Source organism: Rhinatrema bivittatum, chromosome 15, assembly GCF_901001135.1.
Source record: "Rhinatrema bivittatum chromosome 15, aRhiBiv1.1, whole genome shotgun sequence".
Classification (NCBI taxonomy): domain Eukaryota; kingdom Metazoa; phylum Chordata; class Amphibia; order Gymnophiona; family Rhinatrematidae; genus Rhinatrema; species Rhinatrema bivittatum.
This window is the reverse complement of record NC_042629.1, coordinates 13,477,859-13,491,859: the sequence shown is the minus strand read 5'-3', so window position 1 is coordinate 13,491,859 and position 14,001 is coordinate 13,477,859. Positions and strand designations below refer to the sequence as shown.

General features: G+C 44.6%; 1 protein-coding gene across 1 annotated transcript in view; it reads right to left on the bottom strand.

The window, feature by feature from the left end:
* PROS1 (protein S) overlaps positions 1–13,053 on the bottom strand; it is a 40,963-nt gene extending 27,910 nt beyond the window's left edge. The window contains exon 1 of the mRNA XM_029578570.1: positions 12,777–13,053. Coding sequence (XP_029434430.1) covers positions 12,777–12,846 — 70 coding nt within the window. The 5' untranslated portion in view covers positions 12,847–13,053. The remainder of the gene's footprint in view (positions 1–12,776) is intronic.
* Positions 13,054–14,001: the final 948 nt, after the last annotated feature.

The window sequence follows — 14,001 nt, the reverse complement described above, 5'->3', positions numbered from 1 at the left end:
TGGCTACAGACGGATACTTTGCAGTCAGGTGCACCTTTTCAGCACCTGCCTCACCAGATAGTTCTAACTACAGATGCTTTCGCAACAGGGTGGGGGGGGGCTCATGTGCTGCACCCAAAGACCCAGGGTCAAAGGTTACCCACAGAGAAAAGATTCCAGATCAACCTCCTGGAGCTGCAAGCCATTTGTTACGCCATCTGCACCTTCTCACGCCTTCTTCTAAACAAATCAGTCATGGTATACTCGGACAATCAAGTAGCCATGTATTACATAAACAAAGAAGGTGGGTCTTGATGCAAGACTTTGTGCAGACAGTCAATACTTCTGTTGCGACTGTCACTGCCCGACGTCTTCACTCCGCCCTCTTTACCTCTGTGGCGACTCCCTCCAGGTCTGAAGGACGGCTGGCTGCCGCGGCATCTCCCTGCCGTCTCTTTCCGGCGTCCCCGGACCAGCTCGATGCTGCAGATCCGCCATGTTGCCTGAAGCCTAGGGCGTGCGCGCGCGCTCCGAGTGAAGTACCAGCAAGGGCGCGAACCTCAGGGCCGTCCCCCTGAGATGACGTCATCCGCTTCCAATATTTAAAGGTCTGATATCGTTAACAAATGGAGTTAGCAAGGATTCGTTCTAGCTACTCTGCCTCCTCGGACTTACCAGAGGTACCCGCTCCTCGGGGGCCTCGCTCTCTCTTTGCCTTTCAGGTTTACAGACAGGAACCGGTACTCGCTCCTCGAGGGCCAGTATGCACTGATTGCAGAAATTATCCTTCGCCATAGACGTCATCACATACTATATGGACTGACATGCTTACCATATATACTTGATCTTTATGTTTTTTCTTTGTTCTATGGCAGTGACTTTATGCAGAATCTAGGTTCTTTTGTTCTCTGCCAGTACTTAGGTGTTTAAGTTAATGACATCATCTGAAGTTATTAGTTTGTACATTCCAAGTTTGGTAGCATTTTCCAGTCTTAGTTTTTAATACTTATGTGTATTTCTTTGCTGAATCAGCTAAATGATTATGTACTATGTTCTTCTTTATCTTTATCTATGAAAGCTGTTTTGATTACATTACTCAAATACCATATCCCACTTCTTGCCTTTTTAGAGTGTCTCAGTGTGGATATGTTTCCTAGAATTTTTCATTCTTTGACTGTCTGGGTTTTCTTTGGATCTTCTTTTTCTTATTTGTGTATTCTGCAGTTTTAGTGATAACTTAAGGTTCAAGAGGGATATATATATATATATATATATATATATATATTTTTTTTTTTTTTTCTTCCATCTCTGTGCCTTTCAAGAATGATTTCTTCCTTCTGTCAGTGTTAGTTTTTACATTGTTCTTTTGATACGTATGTAAATGTAAACTGAAGCTTAAGACTAATGTTATGATAATTTAGTTGTATTTGTAGTTCAACAACAGAGCTGACTGACTTTTATTGTAACTTCAGCCTTAATGCTGCCATTTGCTATCTGAAGACTGTTTGTACCTAATTTAGGGATCTAGAGGGACACATGCTTGATACACCCAACACAAACCAAAGGTTAGTGGCTAGAACACACACCTATAGGCCTTGCCCTAGACTGTCTGCTGTCATCGGCGCTGCTGCTTTGGTGTGCCACTGTTGCCATTTGACATGGCACAAGAGGGAAATGATATATGAGCAGCGTAACACAAGACTTTGGCTCAGGACTTTGGCTCACTCAGCTTACCCCAGAATCCTTTGCTGTCTGACTTAACTGAAACTGCTGGCATACAATGAACTTAAGCTGACCTGTGCGTGAATGGCTACTGAGAGCCATCTGGAATGAATTCAGACCTAGCCAGATATGATGAAGGGTCATGAGGTCACAACCAACAGGCCCTCATTCCTGACTCTCTGCTGATTCTCTTCTGCCTGGAAGCCATCACTGCCTACATCATTGTGAGTTACCATCGCTCTCTCAGAGCTTTCCCTGGAACCAGGTACTTGCTCCTCGAGGGCCTATCCTTTCCAGCACCTGAGCTCAATATGTGAGTGTTGTCATCTAAGTTCTGTTCATGAACTCTGCATACCCTGCCTACTCACTGTCTACAGTTTCTCAACAGCTCAGCCATCTAGGGATCGCTGTTCCAGTATCTGAGGGACTTCAGCCCTGCTGGGTATTTCAGCTCACTACTGCCACCTCTGGTGGTTTGTAGACCTGTTTAATAAAAGAACTAGTGTGTGTCTGTTTCCATACTCTAAGCCTAGCCGGTGGTCCCTCTCGGGATCTTCCCCTGGGGGCGTGGTCATCTGCCACCGGCCCAAGGATCCACCCACTACTATCTCCAGCAGTCTATAACAACAGATTGCTACTCCGCCTACGGAATACATCAGATTGCTACTCCTATCTGATTGCTCCTCCCATCAGCATAGCGGATTATGACAACTTCTCATGGAGTGGGTGCTAGCACATTCAATACAGCTGCAGGCTTCCTATCTACCCAGCATACGAAACATGGAAGCCGACAGGCTCAGCAGAATATTTAATCCGTACAAATGGGAACTGGACAGGAACATAGCATCCAACATCTTTCACAGCTGGGGATACCTCAAGTGGATCTCTTTGCCACCGAGCATAATGCAAAAGTACCACAGTTCTGTTCCCTATATCCAAGCGACCGAGAATGGCTCAAAGTGACCTGATCGGGAAATCTGTTCTATGCATTCCCTCCAATACTGCTGATAGGGTGGGATAATACAAAAGTGCATTGCAGATGCCTCGGACCTCATCCTGATTACCCCAACGTGGCCCAGACAACCATGGTATGCCTACCTGATACACCTGTCCATACAGTCGCCAATTCCCTTTCAAAACAGGATCGGCCTTCTAACTCGGGAAGGGGGGACACTGCAGCATCCCATGCAGGACTCCCTTCACTTGAAGGCATGGAGATTGAAAGGAAAGTATTAAGTATTAAGTCACCTTCCCATTACAGGAGAAATTCAAGACATCCTCATCTCAGCAATGAGGCCCTCCATGAGAAATAATTATGCCGCTAAGCGGCTTCCCTTGACCCCTTTCGATCCTCACTGGAACAGTTGCTCAAGTACCTACACTTACTCTTCAGATGTCGGAAGCCAAAATCAGGGACGGAAGCTGAAGCCGGAGTCGAGGAACGAAGCAAGGTCAGGAGCCAGGAGTCAGATGTCGGAAGCCAGAACTAGGGATGGAAGCTGAAGACGGAGTCAATGGACGAGCCAGGTCAGAAGCCAGAAGCCTGAAGAGATGATCCAAGATCAAAAGCAGCAACTAGAAACTCAGGGACTGAGTGAACCTCGTTGCAAGGTGAGGCATAGCTGTGACTGCCGGGTTTAAATAACCCGGCAGTGTCTGACATCACCAGGAGGCTGTCCCTGGGTTTCCCGCGCTGGCCCCTTTAAATCAAAAGCCCCGGGCCTAGGGGGCGGGGCCAGCCGCGGATCGGCGGCGGCGGCATCTCCCTCACAGGCAGAACGCTGCGGTAGGCCACGTTTTGGGCCTGCGTGGCCGAAGAGGAGGAGTTCCCGCAGCCGGATCAGGCCGCACAGTGAGTGAAGGTCCCGGGGCATGGCCCGGGACCGTAACATTTTCTAGTGGCCATCACGTCAGCATGACGAGTGGGCAAATATAGTGCTGGTACACTACTCACCCTATCTGCAATTCTACCACGACAAAGTAACCTTACAGACTTATCCATCATTCCTCCCTAAGGTTGTCTTGACCTTCCATCTAAATCAGACAATTACGCTTCCAACCTTTTTTCCGAAACCTCATGCCTCGGGACAGGAGGCATTGCTGCAAAAGTTGGATCAGTGGCATAGCCAGAATTGATTTTTTGGGTGGGCATAAGGTTAACATGGGTGGGCTATAGGCATGCAGGTGTAAGACCTACTAGTTGTATTCTTATTGATAAATAATGCCATATACTGGACCCTACAATGGCTTTCTAAGTAGTTTGCAACAGCCATTATGCATCATGCAAGAAACTTTAAAATATTTTACCTCAATTTTTCCAGCACTTACCAGCATTAAAAAATCCTTATTAATCTGTATTAATTAATTTTATATTTTTTGCAGTTCATAAATGCACAAGTATATCATGTAAAAAGCAAAGAAAACAATCAGATCCAATCATGTAATAAAACAAAAATTAATGTATTGTTTCATGAATCCTCTTTGCAGAAAGCCAGAAATCATTATAACTACAATAAAACAGCATTTAACATCAGAACAGGTGCAGAGCTTTATGGAGCAATTGGTTCAGGAACCGACGAGAGAGGGAACAATTTTAGATCTAATTCTCAGTGTAGCACAGGACTTGGTGAGAGAGGTAACGGTGGTGGGGCCGCTTGGCAATAGTGATCATAATATGATCAAATTTGATTTAATGACTGGAAAAGGAACAGTGTGCAAATCCAAGGCTCTCGTGCTAAACTTTCAAAAGGGAAACTTTGATAAAATGAGAAAAATTGTTAGAAAAAAAACTGAAAGGAGCAGCTACAAAAGTAAAAAATGTCCAAGAGGCGTGGTCATTGTTAAAAAAATACCATTCTAGAAGCACAGTCCAGATGTATTCCACACATTAAGAAAGGTGGAAAGAAGGCAAAACGATTACCGGCATGGTTAAAAGGGGAGGTGAAAGAAGCTATTTTAGCCAAAAGATCTTCATTCAAAAATTGGAAGAAGGATCCAACAGAAGAAAATAGGATAAAGCATAAACATTGGCAAGTTAAATGTAAGACATTCATAAGACAGGCTAAGAGAGAATTTGAAAAGAAGTTGGCTGTAGAGGCAAAAACTCACAGTAAAAACTTTTTTAAATATATCCGAAGCAGAAAGCCTGTGAGGGAGTCAGTTGGACCGTTAGATGATCGAGGGGTTAAAGGGGCACTTAGAGAAGATAAGGCCATCGCAGAAAGATTAAATGATTTCTTTGCTTCGGTGTTTACTGAAGAGGATGTTGGGGAGGTACCCGTAATGGAGAAGGTTTTCATGGGTAATGATTCAGATGGACTGAATCAAATCACGGTGAACCTAGAAGATGTGGTAGGCCTGATTGACAAACTGAAGAGTAGTAAATCACCTGGACCGGATGGTATACACCCCAGAGTTCTGAAGGAACTAAAAAATGAAATTTCAGACCTATTAGTAAAAATTTGTAACTTATCATTAAAATCATCCATTGTACCTGAAGACTGGAGGATAGCAAATGTAACCCCAATATTTAAAAAGGGCTCCAGGGGCGATCCGGGAAACTACAGACCGGTTAGCCTGACTTCAGTGCCAGGAAAAATAGTGGAAAGTGTTCTAAACATCAAAATCACAGAACATATAGAAAGACATGGTTTAATGGAACAAAGTCAGCATGGCTTTACCCAGGGCAAGTCTTGCCTCACAAATCTGCTTCACTTTTTTGAAGGAGTTAATAAACATGTGGATAAAGGTGAACCGGTAGATATAGTATACTTGGATTTTCAGAAGGCGTTTGACAAAGTTCCTCATGAGAGGCTTCTAGGAAAAGTAAAAAGTCATGGGATAGGTGGCGATGTCCTTTCGTGGATTGCAAACTGGCTAAAAGACAGGAAACAGAGAGTAGGATTAAATGGGCAATTTTCTCAGTGGAAGGGAGTGGACAGTGGAGTGCCTCAGGGATCTGTATTGGGACCCTTACTGTTCAATATATTTATAAATGATCTGGAAAGAAATACGACGAGTGAGATAATCAAATTTGCAGATGACACAAAATTGTTCAGAGTAGTTAAATCACAAGCAGATTGTGATAAATTGCAGGAAGACCTTGTGAGACTGGAAAATTGGGCATCCAAATGGCAGATGAAATTTAATGTGGATAAGTGCAAGGTGATGCATATAGGGGATAATAACCCATGCTATAATTACACAATGTTGGGTTCCATATTAGGTGCTACAACCCAAGAAAGAGATCTAGGTGTCATAGTGGATAACACATTGAAATCGTCGGTGCAGTGTGCTGCGGCAGTCAAAAAAGCAAACAGAATGTTGGGAATTATTAGAAAAGGAATGATGAATAAAACGGAAAATGTCATAATGCCTCTGTATCGCTCCATGGTGAGACCGCACCTTGAATACTGTGTACAATTCTGGTCGCCGCATCTCAAAAAAGATATAATTGCGATGGAGAAGGTACAGAGAAGGGCTACCAAAATGATAAGGGGAATGGAACAACTCCCCTATGAGGAAAGACTAAAGAGGTTAGGACTTTTCAGCTTGCAGAAGAGACGACTGAGGGGGGATATGATAGAGGTGTTTAAAATCATGAGAGGTCTAGAACAGGTAGATGTGAATCGGTTATTTACTCTTTCGGATAGTAGAAAGACTAGGGGGCACTCCATGAAGTTAGCATGGGGCACATTTAAAACTAATCGGTGAAAGTTCTTTTTTTACTCAACGCACAATTAAACTCTGGAATTTGTTGCCAAAGAATGTGGTTCGTGCAGTTAGTATAGCTGTGTTTAAAAAAGGATTGGATAAGTTCTTGGAGGAGAAGTCCATTACCTGCTATTAAGTTCACTTAGGGGCGGATTTTAAAAGGAGTGCGAATAGCCTACTTTTGTTTGCGCTCCAGGCGCAAACAAAAGTACGCTGGATTTTAGTAGATACGCGCGGAGCCGCGCGTATCTGCTAAAAACCTGGATCGGCGCGCGCAAGGCTATGGATTTTGTATAGCCGGCGCGCGCCGAGCCGCGCAGCCTACCCCCATTCCCTCCAAGGCTGCTCTGAAATCGGAGCGGCTTCGGAGGGAACTTTCCTTTGCCCTCCCCTCACCTTCCCCTCCCTTCCCCTACCTAACCCACACGCCCGGCCCTGTCTAAACCCCCCCCTTACCTTTGTCGGGGGATTTACGCCTCCCGGAGGGAGGCGTAAATCCCCGCGCGTCAGCGGGCCTCCTGCGCGCCGGGACGCGACCTGGGGGCGGGTGCGGAGGGCGCGGCCACGCCCCCGGGCCGCCCCGGGCCCGCCCCCGGAACGCTCCCGACACGCCCCGAAAACGCCGCGCGGTTCGGGCCCGCCCCCCAACACGCCCCCGACACGCCCCCTCCGAAAACCCCGGGACTTACGCGAGTCCCGGGGCTCTGCGCGCGCCGGTAGGCCTATGTAAAATAGGCTTACCGGCGCGCAGGGCCCTGCTCGCGTAAATCCGCCCGGTTTTGGGCGGATTTACGCGAGCAGGGCTCTGAAAATCCGCCCCTTAGAGAATAGCCACTGCCATTAGCAATGGTTACATGGAATAGACTTAGTTTTTGGGTACTTGCCAGGTTCTTGTGGTCTGGATTGGCCACTGTTGGAAACAGGATGCTGGGCTTGATGGACCCTTGGTCTGACCCAGTATGGCATTTTCTTATGTTCTTATGTTCTTAGAGCAGAGCTAGGACAATTCACATGGAACAGCTCCCCTGTGAGGAAAGACTAAAGAGGTTAGGACTGTTCAGCTTGGAGAGGAGACGGCTGAGGGGGGATATGATAGAGGTTTTTAACATCACAAGAGGTCTAGAACGGGTAAAAGTGAATTGGTTATTTACTCTTTCGGATAATAGAAGATAGGGGGCATTCCATGAAGTTAGCATGTGGCACATTTAAAACTAATCGGAGAAAGTTCTTTTACGCACAATTAAACTCTGGAATTTGTTGCCAGGGGATGTGCGCGCGCCGGGAGAGCGGGCGTTCGCCAGCTCTCCCGCGGACTTTACTGAATCGGCCCGATAGAAATAAGAGACTAGAAATTAAAAACAGAAACATGCAGACAAAACCAAAATAGAAAGCCCGAGAAATTAGACTGTGAACAGTGGAATACTGAAGAAAGAGCCACATTAAAAAATATAAGAAATGCACATTCCCAAAGATGGCATAGTCCAACTGCTAAAATCCCAAAATATATATATTTTTTTTACTTTTATTGTCTGATGTTTGTACTTTCTAATCAGTTGGTCCTGGTCTCTTTTTCCCATTTTTACCTTGTCACTCATTTCCTAATCCTTTTCAGTGTCTCTCTTCTCCTACTGTCTTCTTCCTTTCCTCCCTCAAACACACACACACACACACACACACACGCTTTCTCTCACAGACTCCCTAACACACAAGCTCTCACTCTCTCAACCCCCCGCCCAGGCTCCCATTCTTATGCACACAGAGACGCGCACCCATTCTCACCCACACCCACACAGGGCTTTTTCATTAGGCACAGCCAAAGTCCTACTTCTGCCACTGTGGGGATGGAATCCCACGGCGACCTGTCTGGCTCCTTCCTGTCCACGTTGACTCTTTAATGCAGTGGTTCTCAACCTTTTTCCCCATCGTGACACACCTGACAGACCATGCTCACATGTGTGACACACTGCTCATTACAATTCACGGTGGAAATAAAAAATAAAGGTCCAGTATTATTTTTATTGTTAAGAATGACACAAGGAAAGATACATATTCTGTCTGAACAGAAATTGCATAAATAGTAAACATCCCACACCAAAACAGCACCAATTTCCAGCACTTAAACAGTAACCACCTTACCTAAGAAAAGGCAACACTGAAAATATTACACCAGGCCTTAAGACACCAATACATTTCCAGACACCAACTGAACCCACTCTCAACTCAAGCAACTAAGAACTCCCGTCAGGGTAATCAACAACCTTTGACAACTCAATAATGTTCTCTCTTTTTTAATTTGGCAGGTTTTATTTACCTTGGTCATTCTTTTGTTATCTCAGTGTTAATCTCTCTTTTGCCTTCTCTTCATTCCAAGTTGCATTTTATCCCTGTTTTATTGTAACTGCTACCTTATTCTTCTATCACATGTTAATGTTTTTAAGTTATTAAGTATTTATTCTGTTGTCACACCTTGTTATTTGTAAACCGGCATGATGCGACTCCCATCGCGAATGCCGGTATATAAGAAATTTAAATAAATAAATAAAATAAGGAAAACGGACCAAGTCAGGCTGCTATAGAGCCCTACACAGAAACTACACGCCAGCAGAAAACCTCACCTGAATCACATGTGCTGACCCTCACCTAACAAAGAATAAAGAGACCATAAAGCATAACTAGAAGCATCCAGACAAAAACTGAATTGGAAACTGCAACAAGCCAGAGTATCTGTATGCAGTGTAACAAAGGAAAAAAGAAACATCACCCATCCTTATAAAACAAATCAAGAAATATAAAATCAGTAGCAGTAAAACCATATTAACAAAAAGAACAGATTATTTCAAAACAGTGGATGAATGAAATATCCAATAATTAAAATATCATATAAAAAATTTCTAGATACCAATAAAATATTTCAAAATAGCAGACACAAAGACCCAGTAATGAAAAATAATAAGGATAAAAAATTGTTTGCTCTGCATACCTGGGAACGTTTGATATCCAGGTGCCCTGAAATTGTTTTGAATTAGCAGGAGGAGGGGTGGTTTGCTTGCAGCTTTCTCCTTTCTCTCTCTCTCACACTGGCTCTCAATCGCTCACATATATACATGCTTTTTCTCTCTCACTTATATAGGCTCTTAATTACACATTTACACACATGCTGTCTATCTTTTCATGCTTTCACACACAGGCTTTCAATAACACACATACATACTGTCTTTTTCTCTCACACACAGACTCTCATTCACATGCTTGCAAACAGGCTCTCTCTCTTTCTCTCATTTACACACAGGCTCTCAATCACATACTCACATGCTCCCTCACCTAAACCAGCTCTCAATCACACAGACACATATGCTGTCTTTCTCTCACTTTCACACATGCTGTCAATCACATACTCACATGCTCCCTCACCTAAACCAGCGCTCAATCACACAAAGACACACATGCTCTCTCTCTTTCTCTCATTTACACACAGGCTCTCAATCACATACTCCCTCACCTAAACCAGCTCTCAATCACACACACATACAGGCTCTCAATCATTCACATAAATGCTATCTCACACACACACACAGGATCTCAACACACATGCTTGCTCATTCACTCACTCCCCCCGAACTAGCGGCAGCAACAGCCTCCTCCACGTCCATCCCTAAAGGCAGCAGCAACTTACTTCACTTTCAGCCCTCGCGGAGGAGTCGTCCCATCGGCGGCGGGAGTTGACGATCTTCTTCATTTTCCTCCGAGCCGTGCTGCACATTCTTCAGGCCGTGCTTCTGTTTTTCGGGCCGACGCTGACCACACTAGCATGGTCTCTTCTTCCCGCGCACGCACTCGCTGCTCACCACTTCCGCTTCTGGGCCAGGGGGGGGGGGGAAGAAGAGACCATGCCGGTGCCGCTGACTCCAGCTGTCCTGCTGCATTCCGCCTGGGCTGACAGCATTTTAAGCCCGGGCGGAGGAGGACCGGGGAGCAGCTGGGTCAGCGGGGACCGGCATTGCTCCGAAAGGCCTCTTCTGGTTGGGTGGGACTGGGTCCAAATTGGGTGGGCAACTGCCCACCCAGGCCCACCCGTGGCTACGCCACTGCGTTCGATTGCAAGAGGGTGCTGGCCCACTACAAGTGGGCCAGCACCTTCGCAACTTTTTCTCTCCTTCAATCCAAATGCTCCAGGACTACTAGTGTCTAAACACACACTAGCTAACTGGTTAACCCAATGCATCCACTTCTGCTATGCAAATCAATCAGAAAGTTTAACATCAAAGGTGAAAGAATATCAACTGGCTGCTTCGATCGCACACCCACATCAAGTGCCTGGTCAAGACATATGCAAGGCAGCTACCTGGTCGTCATTGCATACATTCACCTCACATTACTGCCTCCAGCGTTACACCAGATCGGGCGTGCTCATGGGGCAGGAAATACTGTGGCATGCCACTAACGCTTAAGACTGTCTGCACAGCTGAACCTGAAGGCCACTTCTGTTCTATATAATACACACTGAGCTGTGCTCTGAATTCTTGGGCTAGGGACTCCCAGCAGAATGGCTAATTTAGCTTGCTTATCTGTGGGGAAAAAGTAAGTTTGCTTACCATAAACAGTATTTTCCTGAAGACAGCAGGATGAATTAGCCATGCGTTCCCTCCCTCCTCCCTGGACAGTCTGTACCTCTTCCTGCTCTACCTTACTGTCCTGCACTCCGTTTCTGTGCTTTGAGACCAACTGAGAAGATGTCGGCAATCGAGCGGGAAGGCACCGCGCAGGTGTACAGCAGCAAAGCTCTACTAGTTCTAGAGGTTTCCACCTCGAGCAGCCAGGGGGCATTCCCAGACAGTATGGCTAATTCATCCTGCTATCTACAGAAAACACTGGTAAGCAAACTTGCTTTTCCTATGTGGGGAGAAACTGAGATTTTTCTGCCTTATGAGAGTGGGTTTGTTTTCTGACCTGCCCAAACTAGAAGGAAGACCCCTTCTTGGAAGGAGTAGGACTGATGCCTGTCTGTTTACCAGTCAAGTGGGCTGTAGTGCTCTGAAGGGAAGAGAGTTGATAGAAGTTATTTCTGGTTTTTTTCCTATTTTTAGGGGAGGAATTGTTTTGGCCTTTCCCTTCCTACCTCATATTTTGAAGCACTATTCTTCCTTTTCCAACCACTGGGGAAAGGACACGGATTCAAGTTAGGAGATGGATAATGGTGCCATCATTCTTTTGTTCCTGATGATGATTTTTGCCATCCTTGTGTGGATATTGTTTTTTAAGTTGCAGTAAACCTTTTTCTTTTGAATACTACTCTCAGTCTACTACGTGTTTTTGTTACCTCCCATTTGAGAACTACTGGAAAGGAGATGCCTAAGTGAGTACCCTTTTGGACATTGAGAAGTAGGCGTGAGAGATGATGAGACACCCATCAGTAACACCATGGGCCCTGGAAGCTTAGATCCTCCTCCCCACCAGTGGAACCCCGGTGCCCAGGATTGGATATCTGCGTCCTTGAGCGAAAGATTAGAGGTCCGGCACATTGCTGTAACCTCTGGATTAGTAGGGGTGTGCATCGATAAAACGTTTGTTTCATTTTGTCCCTCCCCCATTCTATTTTTATTTATTTAGAAATGTGTAGATCACACAACTCGGCCAAAGCTACCAAGGTGGTTTACAAAATTATAAACATAACATAAAAATGTATAACCACATAAATATTACAAAAAATAAATTCAGACAAATTTAGTAATCATTGTTTTTGCTTTTGTTTCATTAGGTTTTCTTTTGTTTTTTACGTTTTTCATTTAGTGTGCACTATTTCAAATCAGTGCACACAATTGTTTTAGTGTGCATTATTTGAGTTAGAGTGCACTATTTCAGTTGTAATAATGCACACTAACTCAAAATAATGTGCACTAAACGAAAAATTGAAAAAACACAAAATTTCAGGAATATCGTTTCAGTTTAGAAATGATATGAAACGAAAGCACATCCGGACTCTAAAGCCAAGAGGGCATTACATTGTATATCCACAGCTGCAGATTTATTGCACACTTTTCTGGAAACTGTTCATATTTCCTTGCCACATATATGTTTGCATGCAGAAACACATGCAAGATGAGAATTTAATTGAATAAGCTAGCTTGCTATGTCCTCTATCTTAGTAATCAGGCATGTACGGTATTATGAAGCAAATGAAAGGCTGCATGCATCCCCTCGCCTGTATACGGCCCGACAGATTAATAATCTGTTTTCATCAGCTGCGTGTCACATATGAATACGGGGAAACACAGCTGGTTACCAGTGTTTCTCTAGGAAGCAACAAAGTGTCAAATAGGTAAAAAATCAGTCCCGAGAACCAGACACTTGGAATGGATACTTACATTTTTGAGCCTCTGTGATGGTGATCCACAAGAGAAGGCAAGCGAGACAGGAAACCCATCGTGCCCTCATCCCAGCAGCAGGAATGTGATGGAGAGGACAGCCTCCCCTTCTGTGTTGGCCTGTATCCGGCTCTCTCTCTTTATCCTCCTGAGCTGCCCGTGGATGTGTGTCCGGGTCTCCCTCGATCCTATTGAATCATCCAGCCCCAGGGCTGTGTTTGCTTTGAGCCTGTAAACAGCCAGAGGGAGTGCTACCAGGGAGGCTGAGCAGCGACCCCATGATCCCTGGACATTTCCCTGGCAACATTCCCAGAACAATGCACTCATCCCAGACCCGTGGCCGGCCAGGCCCCTTAAAGGGGTAGTCACTACCTCAGCTCCAGATCTCTGGACATCTTTGTCAGAGGAACAGCAAAACTAACTCTCTTGTAGTTCCAATAGTATAATTCACATTTAAGAATTAAATTTGCATATTGGCAGCATGCACAAAGATTACTGCAATCCCTTATTAAGCTCAGCTCTGAAAAAGAAATAGCCAGAGGTGCGAGGAATTTGCAAATAAAACATCTTAAAATTGTAAATATTTTTCAAATCTTTTATAGAAAACTTTCAGGTATTTGTGAAACTTAATTGCCACATAATTATTTGACAGTTTACCATGCCCTGGCATATAGATTCCACATATTTTGACATTTATAAATAATAATACTTTTTTTAGGTTTCACAGTTTTTTGATTGAGGAATAACAAAACAAAACCTTCCAAAATAAATGCACACATAAGCCTGCCTTCGAGCACCTCTTTCTTCATCCAGACAGCACTTTTTCCCAAGCACCAGCCAATCAGTCTGAGTGCCCTTTGCCTGCTATGTGTTCTAAGGAACCAGTCATCATTTTGGTGGAAAAGTTACCAGTTTCTACATTCTGCCCTGCAACAAAAAAGTCATCCAGTCCACATCAAATAAGTATATTTTTTGAATTTATATTCTGCTTTCATGACATTTCACGATGGATTAAATTCAGGTAGAGTAGGCATTTCTCTATCTGCATAGAGGCAATGGAGGGTGAAGTGATTTGCCCATGATTTCAAGGAGTGTCAAGGGATTTGAACTCTGGCTTCCCTGTCCCTCTTTATCAGCGCACAACATCTAAAATGGTCCTTGTGATTCTCACATCAGTCCTTTACATGGTGACAGTCTTAAATAGCAGGACCCACAGGCAGTTGAT